The sequence below is a fragment of the Nannospalax galili genome, unplaced genomic scaffold, assembly GCF_000622305.1.
Source record: "Nannospalax galili isolate Female #2095 unplaced genomic scaffold, S.galili_v1.0 scaffold507, whole genome shotgun sequence".
Classification (NCBI taxonomy): Eukaryota; Metazoa; Chordata; class Mammalia; order Rodentia; family Spalacidae; genus Nannospalax; species Nannospalax galili.
The window spans coordinates 1196474-1212516 of NW_008356261.1; the positions used below are offsets into that span (position 1 = coordinate 1196474).

At 55.4% G+C, this 16043-nt stretch overlaps 1 protein-coding gene across 1 annotated transcript in view; it reads left to right on the top strand.

The window, feature by feature from the left end:
• Positions 1 to 1126: 1126 nt before the first annotated feature.
• Positions 1127 to 16043, top strand: part of Muc5ac (mucin 5AC, oligomeric mucus/gel-forming) — a 31194-nt gene continuing 16277 nt past the window's right edge. The window contains exons 1-26 of the mRNA XM_029556829.1: positions 1127 to 1199; positions 1896 to 1967; positions 2778 to 2837; positions 3168 to 3429; positions 3712 to 3826; positions 4234 to 4324; positions 5138 to 5247; positions 5368 to 5581; positions 5680 to 5805; positions 6016 to 6130; positions 6331 to 6469; positions 7921 to 8031; positions 8553 to 8622; positions 8708 to 8845; positions 8925 to 9089; positions 9826 to 9920; positions 10402 to 10528; positions 10804 to 11059; positions 11150 to 11202; positions 11601 to 11701; positions 11988 to 12139; positions 12382 to 12520; positions 12647 to 12760; positions 12849 to 13028; positions 14610 to 14849; positions 15199 to 15355. Coding sequence (XP_029412689.1) covers positions 1127 to 1199; positions 1896 to 1967; positions 2778 to 2837; positions 3168 to 3429; positions 3712 to 3826; positions 4234 to 4324; positions 5138 to 5247; positions 5368 to 5581; positions 5680 to 5805; positions 6016 to 6130; positions 6331 to 6469; positions 7921 to 8031; positions 8553 to 8622; positions 8708 to 8845; positions 8925 to 9089; positions 9826 to 9920; positions 10402 to 10528; positions 10804 to 11059; positions 11150 to 11202; positions 11601 to 11701; positions 11988 to 12139; positions 12382 to 12520; positions 12647 to 12760; positions 12849 to 13028; positions 14610 to 14849; positions 15199 to 15355 — 3475 coding nt within the window. The remainder of the gene's footprint in view (positions 1200 to 1895; positions 1968 to 2777; positions 2838 to 3167; positions 3430 to 3711; positions 3827 to 4233; positions 4325 to 5137; positions 5248 to 5367; positions 5582 to 5679; positions 5806 to 6015; positions 6131 to 6330; positions 6470 to 7920; positions 8032 to 8552; positions 8623 to 8707; positions 8846 to 8924; positions 9090 to 9825; positions 9921 to 10401; positions 10529 to 10803; positions 11060 to 11149; positions 11203 to 11600; positions 11702 to 11987; positions 12140 to 12381; positions 12521 to 12646; positions 12761 to 12848; positions 13029 to 14609; positions 14850 to 15198; positions 15356 to 16043) is intronic.

The window sequence follows — 16043 nt, forward strand, 5'->3', positions numbered from 1 at the left end:
GTTTATTCATTGATTCACCCACTCGTGTCCCCCTCCCTCTTTCATGGTTTTCCCTGTTCCCCACACTCCTGAGATGTGTGAAATGTGCCTCTCAGGCGTTGGGAACGAGGCATGGCATAAGCACGGGGCAGTACAGAGCCAGAGGACCAGATAATCAGGATAGGCTTGGAACATACCCCAGGAAAGCCTGAAGCAACCAGAATTCAGAGGTATGTCTTTCTTCGACCTCTGACCTCTCCCTAGCAGGGAATGACCAGACCCCCTTCTTCTACCGATACCCTCCCTTGGTAGGGTCCCCCACTCTGTCCTACCTCGTAGGTAATAATGAAGCTGCTAACATTGGCTCAGGGAGTGTGGCTATCTGGGAGGGAGCATCCACCCTGGGTCCTGGTGGTTTCAGACAGATGAGGCCCAGTACCACATACCCTGGCCTAGGCAAGAGCCCATGTATGATAGTGCTTCTCGCCTGGGCATCAGGACAAGAGTGAAGGGGGGGGGCTCTTCTGGGAAAGGTCAGTAAGCATCTTTCCAGCCCACTGGGCACCAAATGCTCTAGTTTCCAGTAGCTAGAAACACCAGTGGGTAGAACCCACTTAGGCCTTGGAGCCTGAAGTGTTGTCTGGGTCTTGGGCAGCATGGAGCTGGACCTTGCCCTGGGGACAGGGGGCTCTGTTGTTTGTTTGGGGGCTGATGCCCACAAAGTTACTCTCTAGGGAGACGGAGGTGACTGGCCAGGCCAAGCACCAGGATGGTCCCAAAGGCAGCATTTGGTCAGCCTTGATGATCTCGTGTCTCCTTGAAGCACCAGGAACTCGTGAATTAGAGGGTGGCCTGAGGAAGTCCTAGTGGGGGCTGCATGGGGAAGACTTCACAGGCAGGACCTGGGGAACATTGGGGAGACTAGGCACCACCCACAAGACACGCCCATCTCTGACTGCCACTTCTGACCAGCCTGGAGTGATTGAGTGCCCACTGTTTACCTGGGTGAGGGGAACCACAGGCCTGCTCCGCCCACCCACGTGAAGCCACTGGGGCTGGAGCCAGGTCTGGGGCTACAAAAGGCTGATGGTGACTCCAGTCCCTCCTCAGAGGCTGCCAGTGGGGACACTTCCCCATGCTCTACAGCATGGGTGTTGGCCAGAGGAAGCCGGCCCTGCTCTGGGCCCTGGTCCTGGCCCTGGCCTGTGCCCAGCACACAGGTAGGCATCAAACTGGCTTTTCTAAGCCATTTATGGAGCCACTGCCATTCCCCCAAGCCCTTGGGTGGCCTTGGTCTCAGGGGGACAGCGAAGCTCCGTCATTCCTCTGGGTCCTGGCAGGATAAGAGGGTCTGTAGGGGATTCTGCTATGCAGCCCCTGCCTGAGGCCTGACCACCTCAGTCTCTGACTCAAGGGGTAGGGAGGGAGCCCTGATGTGCAAGGTTTCTGGGGCCGGACGTTCAGTATGGTGGGGAAGCAAGAGGCAATGTCTCAGAGCCCCCTCCAACATGGTCAGGGCAGGCTCTTAGCCCCTCATATGTCCCATTTATGCCCAATTCACTTGCTCATGACCCTCTCTGGCCAGTCATGGCCTCATAAGAAACCATGGACTTCAGATGCCTTAGGGCAGCAGAGTGGTCTATGGCTTCTCTCAGCCTGGCCCAAGGACCCGAGTAACAGATGCATGAACCAGGAAGGTAGACTTGGAATGCCAGCCAGTCGTAGCTTAGCCCAAACCCTCCTATGTAGCATAGGGGTGAGTCAGGCACTTCCCAACAGCACTGGCTTTGTGCATCAGGCCATTGACTAGTGACACATTATGTCTCTCCCTCCATTTGTACACCTGGTGGCCAGCGGCCTGGCTGCCTGAGGCACCCTGTTCTGCTCCCAGCTCAGGTCCATCTCCTCTTCTGCAGGCCAGGCCCAGCAGGACATTCTGAAAACTGACTCTGGGCACCATTCTGACCTCTCTCTCCAAGGGCATGGCGGTGAGTCTTAACTGTCTATCTCCTACACCTGGCAGATCCCTTGACCCTACCCTAGTGTGACCCAGGGTTCCTCTAGGCTTTCTGTCTTAGTGGGGCCACAGCTAGCCACTACGAAGGGGTCAGAACTTGGGGCTGGAGCACACCCCAGGGTACATGGTTCTAGTCAGTCTCCTGTTCCTCCCTGATCCAGCCCCATGGACGGGGTCATAGGCATCAAGGCGCAGGCTCTGGAGGGAGCTGCAGAGAGGCTGACAGGCTGCCTGGGCTGTGTCCCCTGAATGGTCGGCTCAGCTGTGTGGACAGCTCTCCTGTCTCCCTCTCTCCCTGTTTAACTTCCCTATTTCAGCCGCACATTCACCTCCGGGCCCTGACCCCAGGGACTGGAGAGTTGGCCACATATGCCAAAGCAAGAATTCTTGTGGGGCCCCTGCGTTTGCATTTCTACAGACTGGCTGAACAGGCTGGGATCCGCAAGACTATGAGTTGCTGATATAGGTTTCAGGCGTTTGTGAAGTTCGGAATTCAAGCCCCCATTTGCAAATAGAGATTCTGGACTTTGTGAGTCCAGAGGGCTGACCGCCCCAGGATTCTCTAGGCAACAGTGAGAGAAAAGAATATGGGATGTAGATCTTCAGGGTGGGCTAAGCCCCAACTGGGCCTCAGCAGGCAGTCGCACCCACACTATGCTGGGGACCTGGGAGTCTGCACCTGCCGGCCCTGGGTCCTGAGCCTCTTCCTCTGGGCCCCGGGGCCCCCCCAACCTTTCCTGAGGCTGTGTGCGTCCCATGAGCCAAGCCCCTGTCTCCACAGGTGCCCCAGTCCATGGGGTGACCATCATCCCACCTCTGAGGACCATCCCTGTGGTACGAGGTGAGTGAACCCTAAAACCCACTGGGACAGAGGCCTGGCTTTGCTGGAGTGCTCTCCCTTAGACCTGAAAGCAGGTTGGAAAGGGGTCCCCCTTTCAGGCTGACGATAAATATCAGAATTGTGGGAGGTGTATTCAAAGCTGCTATACACAGTCCAGGGACTTCCTGAGTCAGACAGGACCCCAGATGCCCACCACGGGCAGCAGCCTGTCTGGTTCCCAGCGGTGTGTGTAAAAAGGATGCTCAATGGGAAAGACAGCACGGATGGGCATATCATGGTTCCAGGGACTGGGACCGTGCCTCCAAAGGCCGCCATTGCTTTGGCCCACAGCCCTAAACCCAGCACATACTGGACGGGTGTGCAGCACGTGGGGCGACTTCCACTATAAGACCTTCGACGGCCAGGTCTTCCGCTTCCCCGGCCTCTGCAACTATGTGTTCTCTGCGCACTGCGGTGCCGCCTATGAAGACTTCAACATCCAGCTGCGTCGTGGCCAGGAGTCCAGTGCCGCCATTCTGAGCAGGGTCATCATGAAGCTTGACGGCCTGGTGGTCAAGCTGACCAAGAGCTCTGTTCTAGTCAATGATCACCCGTGAGTCTGCGGCAGTGCTGGGCGGGTAATGGAGTTACTGGGCGGTAAGGGAAAGTAAGTGCATCAGGGTTGTGGGAGATGCTGGGGCGGTTGACAAAGTCATCCACCCCTCAGGAAGGAGCTGGCAGGCACTCCCTGGCCCTGTGCTCCAGCCGCCCCTTCCCAGCTCCTCTGTGACACTAGCACTCCAGACCCACGTAGTCCCTATCACACACATGGCTGCAGGGATCGTTCCACCTGGGGCCTCTCTCCTCAGTACCTCAGCCTGACCCTCTTTGACAGGGTCCAGCTGCCCTTCAGCCAGTCTGGAGTCCTCATTGAACTCAACAGTGGCTACCTAAAGGTCGTGGCCAGGCTGGGCCTGGTTTTCGTGTGGAACAATGACGGTAGTCTCCTGGTGAGAAGGAGTGGCATCTCTGGGTGGCAGAAAGGGGAGGGCAGAGCCTCCTGGTAAAACAGGGTGAGAGGTGGTACCTTCTGGTAAGGACGGGGGTGGGTGGGCCCTCCTGGTTAGGACAGGGAGGCACAGGCCTCTAGCCTTTCAGGACTCCATACCACACAGCTGGGGAAGGTGAGCAGCCAGACACCAACCAAACCCCAGGGTCACCCCCACCAGACAGAGGTCCCGTGCATGTGGGGTGTCTCTTTCAACCCCACTTGAAGTCACAGCTTCATGCAGCTTGTGGGGAGGGTCTTGTGGCTTGTGTCCCCTCTGGGAGCTCCCACTCTCTTCTGAAAGAGAATCTGGCTTTCAAGTTCTGGGGTATTCATGGCAGGGATGACTGGTGTCTCCTCCAATTTCAGCTGGAGTTGGACACCAAATACACCAACAAGACCTGTGGGCTCTGCGGAGACTTCAATGGCAGCCCAGACTCCAATGAGTTTCTCTCCCATGGTAATGCCCTTGTGTCTGCCTGCCCCTTCCAGAACCCCAGGAGGCTCTACCGCCCAGTATTCCAAATTATTTGTCTCCACGGTGTGTGCACACCAACACACTGCCACATACATGTATGTGCCTCCTGCACACATAAGCACATACCTACACATAGACTTTCCTTCCAACTCCAGCTCTCACACATATGTACACAGACGTATCTGCACATACTCCGTGTACACACACACGCACCTGGCATAATGGTATGCCAGTTGCATTGCACAAGGGCAGTAAGTTGCCTGTCAGACCGCCTGTCCTCCCCTGGCATCAGGCCTCCTCCTTGGCCCTGGGAGAGTCAACTTCCTTTACCACCAAGCAGTGGCAATCGTAAAAGTAACTGTACCAGTCAGATCCCCTGATCACCCCTCCCTCCAGTCCCACTATGTTCCATACAAATTATGGGTGACAGAGCCTGCCCATGCATCTAGCTGTCTCTCCCAGGGTCAGCCAAGCTTGGAGAGCTGGTGGGGAGTCAGGTTCACTCTGCAGTCCTCTGGGCCACATCATAGCCTGGTCAACAGGACCAAGGGCCCTGTATCTTGATAGACCTCTGTCTTCACCTCCTGCAGCTCTAGGAACCCTAGGCTCTTTCTGGGCCCCTCACATGACTTTCAGATGCTCGAGTGTCCCAGGAAGTGAGACCAGGGAGGCCAGGTGGAGTTTGCAGGACTAGGTACCTGAAAGTCCTCAGCAGGGAGCCCTTGGCACTTGACTGCCAGGATGCTGGGTGGGGGCCAGGAACCCACAGGTAGAGCTGCTTCGGGCTTTCTGCAGATGTCAGGCTGACACCCCTGGAGTTTGGGAACCTGCAGAAGATGGACGGCCCCACAGAGCAGTGCCAAGACCCCCTCCCCATGCCCCAGAAGAACTGCTCCACCAGCTTTGTGAGCCTAGCGGGAGACGGGCAGGGCAGGGTGGGGAGGAAGGAGGTGGGTGCTGGGATCGCACAGGTGCCCCTGGGAAGCCTGGGGTCTGGAGTAGGCATGAGCTCCTTGCTCGTTCAGGGCATCTGCGAGGAGATGCTGAGAAGCCAGCTGTTCTCCGAATGCGGGGACCTGGTAGACGTCAGCAGCTACGTGGAGGCCTGCCGGCAGGACCTCTGCCTTTGTGAGAGAACCGACCTGTCCAGCTGCATCTGCGACACCCTGGCCGAATACTCTCGGCAGTGTGCCCATGCCGGTGGACTGCCCCAGGACTGGCGGAGTCCTGACCTCTGCCGTGAGTGCCCTGAGCCCCGCCTGCCCACCATCATAGCATCGTCCAGCAGGGAAGGGGGACCTGGCATGATGCGAACTGCCTTCCTGGTCTCCTTGCAGCCCAGATGTGCCCCTTCAACATGCAACACCAGGAGTGTGGCTCACCCTGCGTGGACACCTGCTCCAACCCCCAGCGCTCCCAAGTCTGTGAAGACCACTGTGTTGCCGGCTGCTTCTGTCCCAAAGGTGAGATGGACTCCCCACCGCCCCGCCACCACCTGCAAAGCCCAGCACAGGAACTCTGAAGCACACAGTTACATTCTGGGTGCCAGGTGGCCATGCCACTGCTGGGCCTTGGTGAAAGACTCCTATGATCCTGACCCAAAGCGTACCTAGGATGCTGATGCTGGCTGAGACCCTCAGCTGGCACCTGTCACGTGGGTCTGCTTTCTACAGGTATGGTACTTGATGACATCAACCAGACTGGCTGTGTCCCTGTATCTCAATGTGCCTGCCTGTACAATGGGACATCTTACACACCGGGTAGCAATTTCTCTACTGACTGCACCAAGTGGTAGGTTCTGGGATCCTTATCTAGGACCCTGGTATGTGCCAGGGAGGCTGCTCCAGGATCTGTGTGTGGTTAGGTTAGGTTCCAGGCAGCTGCAGCCAGCCCTGCATGGGCAGGAGCCCTTGGTCTAGGCAGGGGAAACAGCAGGACAATTGCTCCTGGGACCGGTATACAGATGACTTTCCTCTTGTTTCCCACAGCACCTGCTCTGGAGGCAGGTGGAGCTGCCAGGAAGTCCCATGCCCAGGCACCTGCTCGGTGCTGGGAGGCTCCCACTTCTCCACATTTGATGAGAGGGAGTACACAGTACATGGGGACTGTAGCTATGTGTTGACCAAGGTAAAGCCTGTGCTACTCCAGGGGCTTTGATTTTGGGGGATGCATGGGGTCATGGGCTTCCCCAGGAATCACCAGCCTAGGCCACTGTACTTTACTTTTTTAGAAGAGTTCTAAGTCTACAAATAAATTAAGCAGACACCCAGAGAATTCCCAAGCCCTGCCATCCCCGGCTGCGTTTCCCATATTAGCATCTCGCCTTAGCGTGGTGCATTTGTTACAACTGATGAGGCAAAACTCACAGCCGTCACCACTCAGCATCCCACTGTACTTCAGGGCCACTCACAAGCGTTCCCTGGGATCTGACAAATGTGGAATGTCCTCTGTCAGTCACCTCATTATCACACAGTGGTGTCGCTGTGCTCATTGTGAGTGCCACCTGCCCACCCCCGTCCCTTCATTGAAATCCTCTGATTTTTTAGAATTGTTTTTTGAAAAATATTTTAAATTTGTTTCTAAAAAATCATACAGGTACACCATGTATTTTGATCACAGGCATCCCCTCTCCCACCTCCAACTCCCCTAATTCCCTTCAGGACCCCTACCAACATTTCTTCCTCCCAAATACATGTCCTGCTTTTATTTTCATTAAAACATATTTTATTTATTATTTTTATTTTATGTATATGAAATAAACATGTGTGTAAGTGCACCCATGTTGTGCAATGCCCGTGGAGGTCAGAAGAAGGTGCTGGATTCCCCCAGAACTGGAGGAGTTACAGATGGCTGTCAGCTGCCATGTGGGTGCTGGGAATTGAACTCGGGTCCTCTGCAAGAGCAACCAGTGCTCTTAACTGCTGAGCCGTCTCTCCAGCCCCTTATTTTCTTTTAAAATAGCCCACTGAGCCAGGTGTAGTTGCACATGCCTTTAATTCCAACACTCAGGAGGCAGAGGCAGGAGGCCAGCCTGGTCTACATAGGTAGTTCCAGGCTACATTTGGGGCTACAGGGAGACCCTGTCTCAAAACAAAAACAACAGCAAAAATCCACTGAATCCAGTTAGTGCTGCCCATATACCCACAGGTGTAGGGCCATTCACGGGAGCATGGGTAGCCTACCAGTAGTCACCCCCCAAAGTGACTCTCCCTTCCCCAGCCATCAGCAGCCAAGTGCTCCTCAGCTAGGGGTGGGGCCTCCAGATCCCCTCCCCTGTCCATATGCTGACCACCTCTCTAGCTGGGTATTTCCCTCATTTAGGTGAAATCATTCTGCTATTTTCTCAGAATTCTTTCACTCAGTAGATGCATTGAGTTCCCTCGACAGGGGGCCAGGGAACTCATGGGCTGAGCCCCTGGGAGCATCTTCCTCCTGAGATTGAATGACTGCTCCAGGATGGCTGTGGGCTAGGAATTCCCAGCAAGAGGAAATAGGATGGGCTGGAGGAGAGAAAGGGCAAGGTGGGCAGGAGGTTGGGCAGGTGTGAGGACCCGCTTCACTCCCCTCCGCCCCGGCAGCCCTGTGACAGCAAGGCTTTCACCGTGTTGGCTGAGCTGCGTAAGTGTGGACTGACGGACAGCGAGACTTGCCTAAAGAGTGTGACGCTGAGCCTGGATGGGGGGCAGATGGTGAGTGTCACAGGTGGGGTTGAGGGGAGCTCTAGCAGGGGCAGGTCCTGGGAGGAGGAAAGAGTGTGCACATGGCCTGTCACCTCTGTCCATTTCCTGGGACCACATCCTGTGAGAGCCCATTGCCTGTATCCATTACTTGTGGGTCTCTCTAGGGCTCTGTCTAAGTGGAACAGCTCAGGGGTTGGGCCTCCATGCCTCTCCTACTCAGCCCCAAGGAAGAAGGCTCAAGTATCTCTGGCTAGCACAACTTCTTCATTGAAGTTGATTTTTAATAAATTAATTTTAGTTTTTACATTACTAATAAATATAAATGATTCTCTTGAAAGGTCAGAAAATCAAGATGAGCATGGGGGTAGACCATGGGGTATCAGCTCATCCCATGGGGACAACAGTCCTATATGTAGCCCAAGGTATTCCAGTCTGGGCATGCACACGTCACAGCCTATGTGGGCTGCCAGGGAACAGTGAGTCCCTGCCTCAGCTCCATGTAGACCCATTGACTCTGGGACTGCTTCTAGGTGGTTGTGGTGAAAGCCAGTGGAGAAGTCTTTGTGAACCAGATCTATACCCAGCTGCCGGTGTCTACAGGTGAGGGCTGCTTGTGGGTCTCAGTTGGGACTCTCCTTCACCTGGGGTCACATACCTCACTGAAATTCTCATCCTCTGGTCATAGCCAATGTTACTCTCTTTCGGCCGTCAACCTTCTTCATCATCACCCAGACCCACCTGGGCCTGCAGCTGGAGGTCCAGCTGGTACCCACCATGCAGGTGTTTGTGCGCCTGGCACCGGAACTCCGGGGGCTGACCTGTGGTAAGAGGCACTGACTCTGATTTAAGCCCATCTCATCCCAGACCACACATGGGGCCTCAACGTGCACCCCTGTCCCCAGGTCTCTGTGGGAACTTCAACAGCATCCAGGCCGATGATTTCCAGACCATCAGTGGGGTTGTGGAGGGCACTGCTGCCGCCTTCTTCAACACCTTCAAGACCCAGGCTGCTTGTTCCAATGTCAAGAATATCTTTGAGGACCCCTGCTCTCTCAGCGTGGAGAACGGTATGTGTAGCCATTGGTCCATGTTCTGCTGGCTGCTCAGGGGTTGGCTGGTTCACCTGCTTCCATTTATGAACTGGTCATTTTCTCCAAGAAACATTTGCTCAGAAACTCTGACCCTGGCCTGAGGTCTAGCTTTCTACTCTAAAGTGGTGAGGAGGTAAACTAGAGCATACTGTATGCCATGTAACATTACAAGTGGGTGTGGCTGCTTCAGGGAAGCATGGAGGCCAGCATCCATGCCTATCAGCTGGACATGAGGGACGACTAGGACTGATTCAGAGATGGCCAGGACAGAGTCACAGGCACTTGATCTGTTGTCATCGTGTCTACAGATGAAGCATCGTGTTGCATGTTGTGGGCCCTCCTTTGACTCCAGTGTACTTGTGACACTGTCCAGCCCTCTCGAGCTGCACTGACAGAGATAGGGTTTGGTCTCAACTGATTCTGCCTCTTCCTCTCCCTCTTTCGATCCAGAGGTCTTAGCTCGTTGTTCATGGTGATGGCTACTCACATCCCTAGGAGGCGAGGGCACTGGGGACATAGAAGAGGAGATGAATAAGGCCTATAGTTTCTCCATGTCCCATGTATGTTGCGATGACACCACAGGTGTCATCTGCTTTGTGACTAAGAGTCCGTGATGTCTGTCTGCGCAGAGATGCCAGATGTCCCAAACTGAAGGTGGGAGAAACCCAGGGTTGGGCGGACGAGTAGCTGATGGCCTCCCTTCTATCCGCAGAGAAGTTCGCTCAGCACTGGTGCTCTCAACTGATTGATGCCAGTGGCCCATTTTCCAGGTGCCACACCACTGTGAGCCCCGGGACCTACTTTTCGGTAATGCCTGCTCACTAGGCACTAGGCTTCTCTCACTAGGATTATGACACTGCATTATGTGCCACCTCGTGAGAGGGTCAGAGGACGGGGCGATGGGCAACCTGAGAGGCAGCAGGGTTACTCGCTAAGTCTGTATCTCTGGGTCCCTGTTCCTTCATTCACGCACTGCATGTTCACTGAACACGCCTCTGCTCTGCACTGGGAACAGGGCTAAACTTGGAGGTTGAGGGGACAGAGTGTGCTGGGGCTAGACCTGGCAAATCCTAATGATAAAAGGCCACGGTCTTTCCAGAGTCTCTACCCTAGGGGGGAAACTGACGCCCTGTCAATCTCAATACCACAAGGTACTGGGGAAGGGTCCTGAGGAAGGTTGTGAAGGTGGGACAATGTTAGGATGGGGGAACCAGTCAGATGCCAGACTGGAGGTTCAGAGGACATTCATCATGTGTGGGATGGGGTTCCTGATGCTCCCCTCCCCCAGAACTGCATGTTCGACACGTGCAACTGCGAGAAGAGCGAAGACTGCATGTGTGCGGCCCTGTCCTCCTACGTGCGTGCCTGTGCCACCAAGGGCGTGCTGCTCAGCGGCTGGAGGGACGGCGTCTGCAGTGAGTGTGCTGTGGGAAAGCCAAGCACTCTCTCTCTCTCTGTGGGCCAGAGCCCCCACCTGCTACCTAGTGACTGAGCAGATATTCCAAGGGTTTTCCCCCACACCAATCTCTGAGGCTGAGGGTGACCCAGGCCATTGTGGCTCAGAGCCCTACTCAAGAGACTGTGTCTCAGGGAGCCAGAAAGCCCTTGAACTCCTAGGCTATCAGCGGCTGATTGCTGAACTATGTATCCACGGGTGTCCCAAGTGTCCTCTCGTCCTGCTCTTCCACAGCAAAGCCCACAACCACCTGCCCCAAGTCGATGACCTACCACTACCACATCAGTACCTGCCAACCCAGCTGCCGTGCTCTGAATGGGGAAGATGCCACCTGTCACGTCAACTTCATTCCTGTGGATGGCTGCATCTGCCCCACAGGCACCTTCTTGGATGATTCTGGCAAGTGTGTGCAAGCCACGAGTTGTCCCTGCTACCACAAGGGCTCCACAGTTCCCAATGGCGAGTCTGTGCATGACAACGGGGCTCTCTGGTAAGACATCTCCCCTCCCAGGCCAGGTGCGTTGGGTCCCAGGGATTCACAGGGCCCAGAGTGGGTGTTCTAACAGCACTTTGCTCACAGCACCTGTACCCAGGGGTCGTTGGCCTGCATTGGAAGCCCTGCCCCTACTCCAGGTAAGGCTGGGAAGGTACCTGTCAACTCTGGGAGAAAACTTCCAAAGTGGTGTCACCAGTGATGCCCATCCCACGTGAACATATCTGCAACTGATAATCAGTTTCTCTATGTCCAGAGTGGTTTGAACCTTTGGGCTCAGAAACAGAGAAGATGAGGGTGTGGGCACTGCGTGCACACCCTCATGAACACACCCAGTGAAGACCCAACTCAGACAGTTACATGCTTGCATACACTCCTGCACACACAGCACAGATGTGCACCCCTGCTCCACACGGAGGGCAGCCGCATGCTTGACTGTCTGGAAACATAAGAGTTGAGATGCTGAGCAGGTGGGTCCCTCTCTTCAAGCCTGGTAGGGAGCGGGTGGCATCCCTTGATTGGTCCCTCCATCCTCCAGTGTGTGACGCTCCCATGGTCTACTTCGACTGTCATAATACCACACCTGGGGACATCGGAGCTGGCTGTCAAAAGAGCTGTGACACCCTGGATATGACCTGTGTAAGTGCCCTGGTCACTCTCTAATGACTGTCCATAGGACTTTCTTGATGACCCCTCATTCCCCTGACCTCTCCCACTAAGGGTGGAGACCTGCAGGGCAGCTGAGCTCTCCAATGCAGAGGGCCCTCGGGGCAGCCTGGCTGGACTCTGTCCCCAGAGGTCCCCTGCTCACCCTATGGCTGGACTCCCTATTCTTGTGGCTCCTGTAGTCATGCAGACAAGGAGAACACGGCAGGCCCAACTGTCCCCATCTACCCCCACTTACCTGTGTCCACATGCCCTACAGTACAGCTCCGAGTGTGTGCCTGGCTGTGTGTGCCCTGATGGGCTGGTGACAGATGGCAATGGGCGCTGTGTTGCTGTTGAGGACTGTCCCTGTGTGCACAACGAGGGCGCCTACAGACGTGGGGAGGTCATCCGAGTGGGCTGCAATAACTGGTATGTGGGGGCGACAACAGAGGAGGAAGCAGGTGTCCACACTCTCACCAGGCCCCAGGTACAGAGGTCCTTGTTAGGAATGGACTGAGCGTCAGCATGACCCTGACAGACATATAGCACAGGCTTTCAAGGGACACCCTGGGAATATGTGTGCTCTGGTCTCCCACGAGGGGTCCCCACAGAGCCTCTGGGAAGGTCCTCATCCCTATGGGTGCCCTGGCCTGACCCCCTACCCTATACAGCACCTGTGAGAACAGAACGTGGAAGTGTACACATGAGCCTTGCCTGGCCACCTGTGCAGTGTACGGGGATGGCCACTACCTCACCTTCGATGGGCAGCGCTACAGCTTCAATGGAAACTGCGAGTACACGCTGTTGCAGGTATGTGGGGCTAGTGCAGGTATGCAGGGCTGGCAGCCTCACCCATAGCTACACATAGTCTGGTGGGAGCAGCTGCCCCAGGACATACCACCTCTCCCTGGCCCCAATGGCCTTCTGCTCCCCCAGGACCACTGTGGTGGTAACGGCAGCTCCCAGGATGCCTTCCGTGTTGTCATCGAGAACGTCCCGTGTGGTACCACAGGCACCACTTGCTCCAAGGACATCAAGATCTTCCTGAGGGTGATTGGAATGGGCTGGTGGGACACCCTGGGGGCGTGGTGGAGGGGGCAGGGCCATGACCAGGCCCTGAGGACTCCTTGTCACACAGAACTATGAGTTGAAGCTGAGCGATGGGAAGGTGGAGGTGGTCCAGAAGGGCGCGGGGCAGAAGTCCCCGTACTCCGTTCTCCAGATGGGCATCTACCTGGTGGTAGAAACAGATGTGGGCCTGATGCTGCTGTGGGACAGGAAGACCAGCATCTTCCTCAGACTCAGTCCTGAGTTCAAGGTGAGGCTGGGCTAGGGAAGCACTGCCATCACCCCCCTTAGGGACTGGGGCAGGCACATGGGGGTAGCCAGATGAACAAAGACAGAGAGAGAGCGAGACAGAGACACAGAGAGAGAGAAGAGATAAAGACAGGGATAAAGAGGTAGCGAGACAGAGAGTGACTTATAAAGAAATATAAAGGAAGAGAGAGAGAGAGAGAGAGAGAGAGAGAGAGAGAGAGAAACAGAAGGTCTAGGAGATGGCTCAGTAAAGTGCCTGCCACCAGGACTGATGACCTGAGTTCAAGCCCCAGATATGCATGGTGGAAGGAGGGAGCGTACTGCTGAGGGTTGTTCTGGGACCTCCAAGAGTGCACCGTGAACATTCTCTCTCTCCCTCTCTCCCCCTCTCTCTCGCTCTCGCTCTTGCTCTCTACTTCCTTTTCTCTCTTGAATTATTGTAATAAAAAATTTAAAAGACAGACAAGCAGGGGCAGAGAATGACAGAAGGGAGCAAAGACCGAGAAAAAGAACACAGAAATAGAGAGAGACGGCTCAGCGGTTAAGAGCACTGGCTGCTCTTGCAGAGGACCCGGGTTCGATTCCCAGCACCCACAAGATGGCTAACGACCATCCGTAATTCCAGTTCCAGGGGAATCCAATGCCCTCTTCTGACCTCCGTGGGCATTGCATGACATGGGTGCACTCATACACATACATTCATACACACAAAATAAAAATAATAAAATATTTAGAAAACCCCAAAATATACAGAGACATAGAGAAAGGGCAGAAAGGACCGAGATAAAGAGAGATGGAGGGGGTGGGATGGGAGGAACCTCCAGGGCAGCAGCGAGGGGACCCCTGGCTGTGAGTGTCCCACAGCTTCTGTAACAGCGACCACCAAGAGCGGCTGGTTCTCTGTTGGTTGTAGACATTAGAAGCCTAGCTGGAGCAGTGTGCCCTCAAGGTTTGGAAGCATCCTTCAGCCTCTGGGGTGCCAGGTGCTCTCGGCCTGTGCAGTTACACTGTCACTTGGCTCCCTGCCTGTGCCTATGTACACATTTTCTTCTTTAATAAGGACGCCAGATAAGGGATCCAGCACCCACCCTGCATAAGTGGGACTTCATCTTAACTTGACCACATCTTTAAAGGCTCTTTCCAATAAGTCCCCATGCACAGACTTCAGAGTTAGGAAGGGGGTAAATATGCAGCCACTGCCAGCCCGCCGCAGTGTTTGTGACTCCTCTCCAGACTCTGGGCTGGTCACCAGTGGCCCTATACTCACCCTGCAGAGTGACAGGCCTGACATCAAGGTCAAGTCACAGGGAGGAAGTGGGCTCATGACAGCGTGGAGGGAGAGGTTTTCTGAATTGCCAAGCTGGGGAGCTCACAGGCCTCCTGGCACAGGCAGGGGGTGTGGCCTGGAAACAGACACAGGAAGGGTACAAGTGGGCTGCCACCACTGGACACCACTGGGGGCTGCCTTCTAAGTCCACACTTCTTTTCGGGGCTGTCCTTCAGGAAGCTGGGGTGGAAATAGGGCTGAGAGGACGTCAGGAAGGGGTTCCGGCCCACACCTCCTAACCCCATGCTTCTGCAGGGTAAAGTCTGTGGCCTGTGTGGGAACTTTGATGACAACACCATCAACGACTTCACCACGCGGAGCCAGTCTGTGGTGGGTGATGTGCTGGAGTTCGGGAACAGCTGGAAGTTCTCTCCATCCTGCCCGGATGCTCTGGCACCCAAGGACCCCTGCACCGCTAACCCTTACCGCAAGTCCTGGGCCCAGAAGCAATGCAGCATCATCAACAGTGCCACCTTTGCGGCCTGCCATGCCCACGTACGGCAGGGCCGGGCGGGGTTGGGTGGTCTCTGGGCCCTGGGATGGAGAAGTCATCAACCAAGGGTGGCTGGGGCTCAAGGGCTCACCTGATGACCACAGTAGGCCGTTTTTTCAGGACGGTTAGCTCTGAACATGGCCTAAGAAAGTTCCAGGCAGCTGAGGTATGACTGGCCGAGGTCAGGGCCAGCTTACGGATGCTGTGATGAACCTGATTAGACATTCATGGTCGTGCACTTGCCCTGTGAGCTCTAGTGTGAACTGGCCCAAGTCACTACGTTGGCGTTTGTACTAAGAGCCCCGGGGGGAGGGGCTGACGTTCAAGAGCCTGAAGCCTTTGTCTCCACAGGTGGAACCTGCCAAGTACTATGAGGCCTGTGTGCATGATGCATGTGCCTGTGACTCGGGGGGTGACTGTGAGTGTTTCTGCACGGCTGTTGCTGCCTACGCCCAGGCCTGCCATGAAACGGGAGTGTGTGTGTCCTGGAGGACGCCAGACATCTGCCGTGAGTGGGGTTCTGTCTGTGGTCCTGAAAGGCAGACTGGGGATGAGACTCCTGGTCTTGAGTCCTGCTTAACACACAAGTACACACACACACGTACACACACACATACACACATGTACGCACACACGCACGCACACACACACACACCCCCACACACGCACACACACACACACGCACACACTCACATACACACACACACACATGTACGCACACATGCATGCACACACTCACACCCACACACACACACATGCATGCATGCATGCACGCATGCACACACAGAAACACTGTAGCCACCCAACAAGTATCTCCAGCAATGTTGGTTCTCAGGGCTGGGAACTGCAAGGGCTGTGCTAACATGTCTGCCACGAGTGCCCCAGTGGGGACCAGGGTTCCAGGTGGGAGAGGCCAGCTCTGTTTGTCTAGCTGGAGGCGCGGAAGGGCCAAAAGTTCCCAAAAGGAAGTGAAATGAACCTGAGTCAGAGGAGCTGCAGGAGGGAGTCTGGCCCCAGACAAGGTTCTGGGTTAAAGACGTCAGCACACCTCTTCTGCCCAGCACAGTGACGCCCTGGGGAGGAGGGTATAACTGGGGGCATTACTCTAGCTGGAGAGCCCCATTTGATGACAGCTCTTCTGGCACTCTCAGAAGCCTGGAAACCCTGACCTGAGCCACCCTCGCCCTCCCCACATC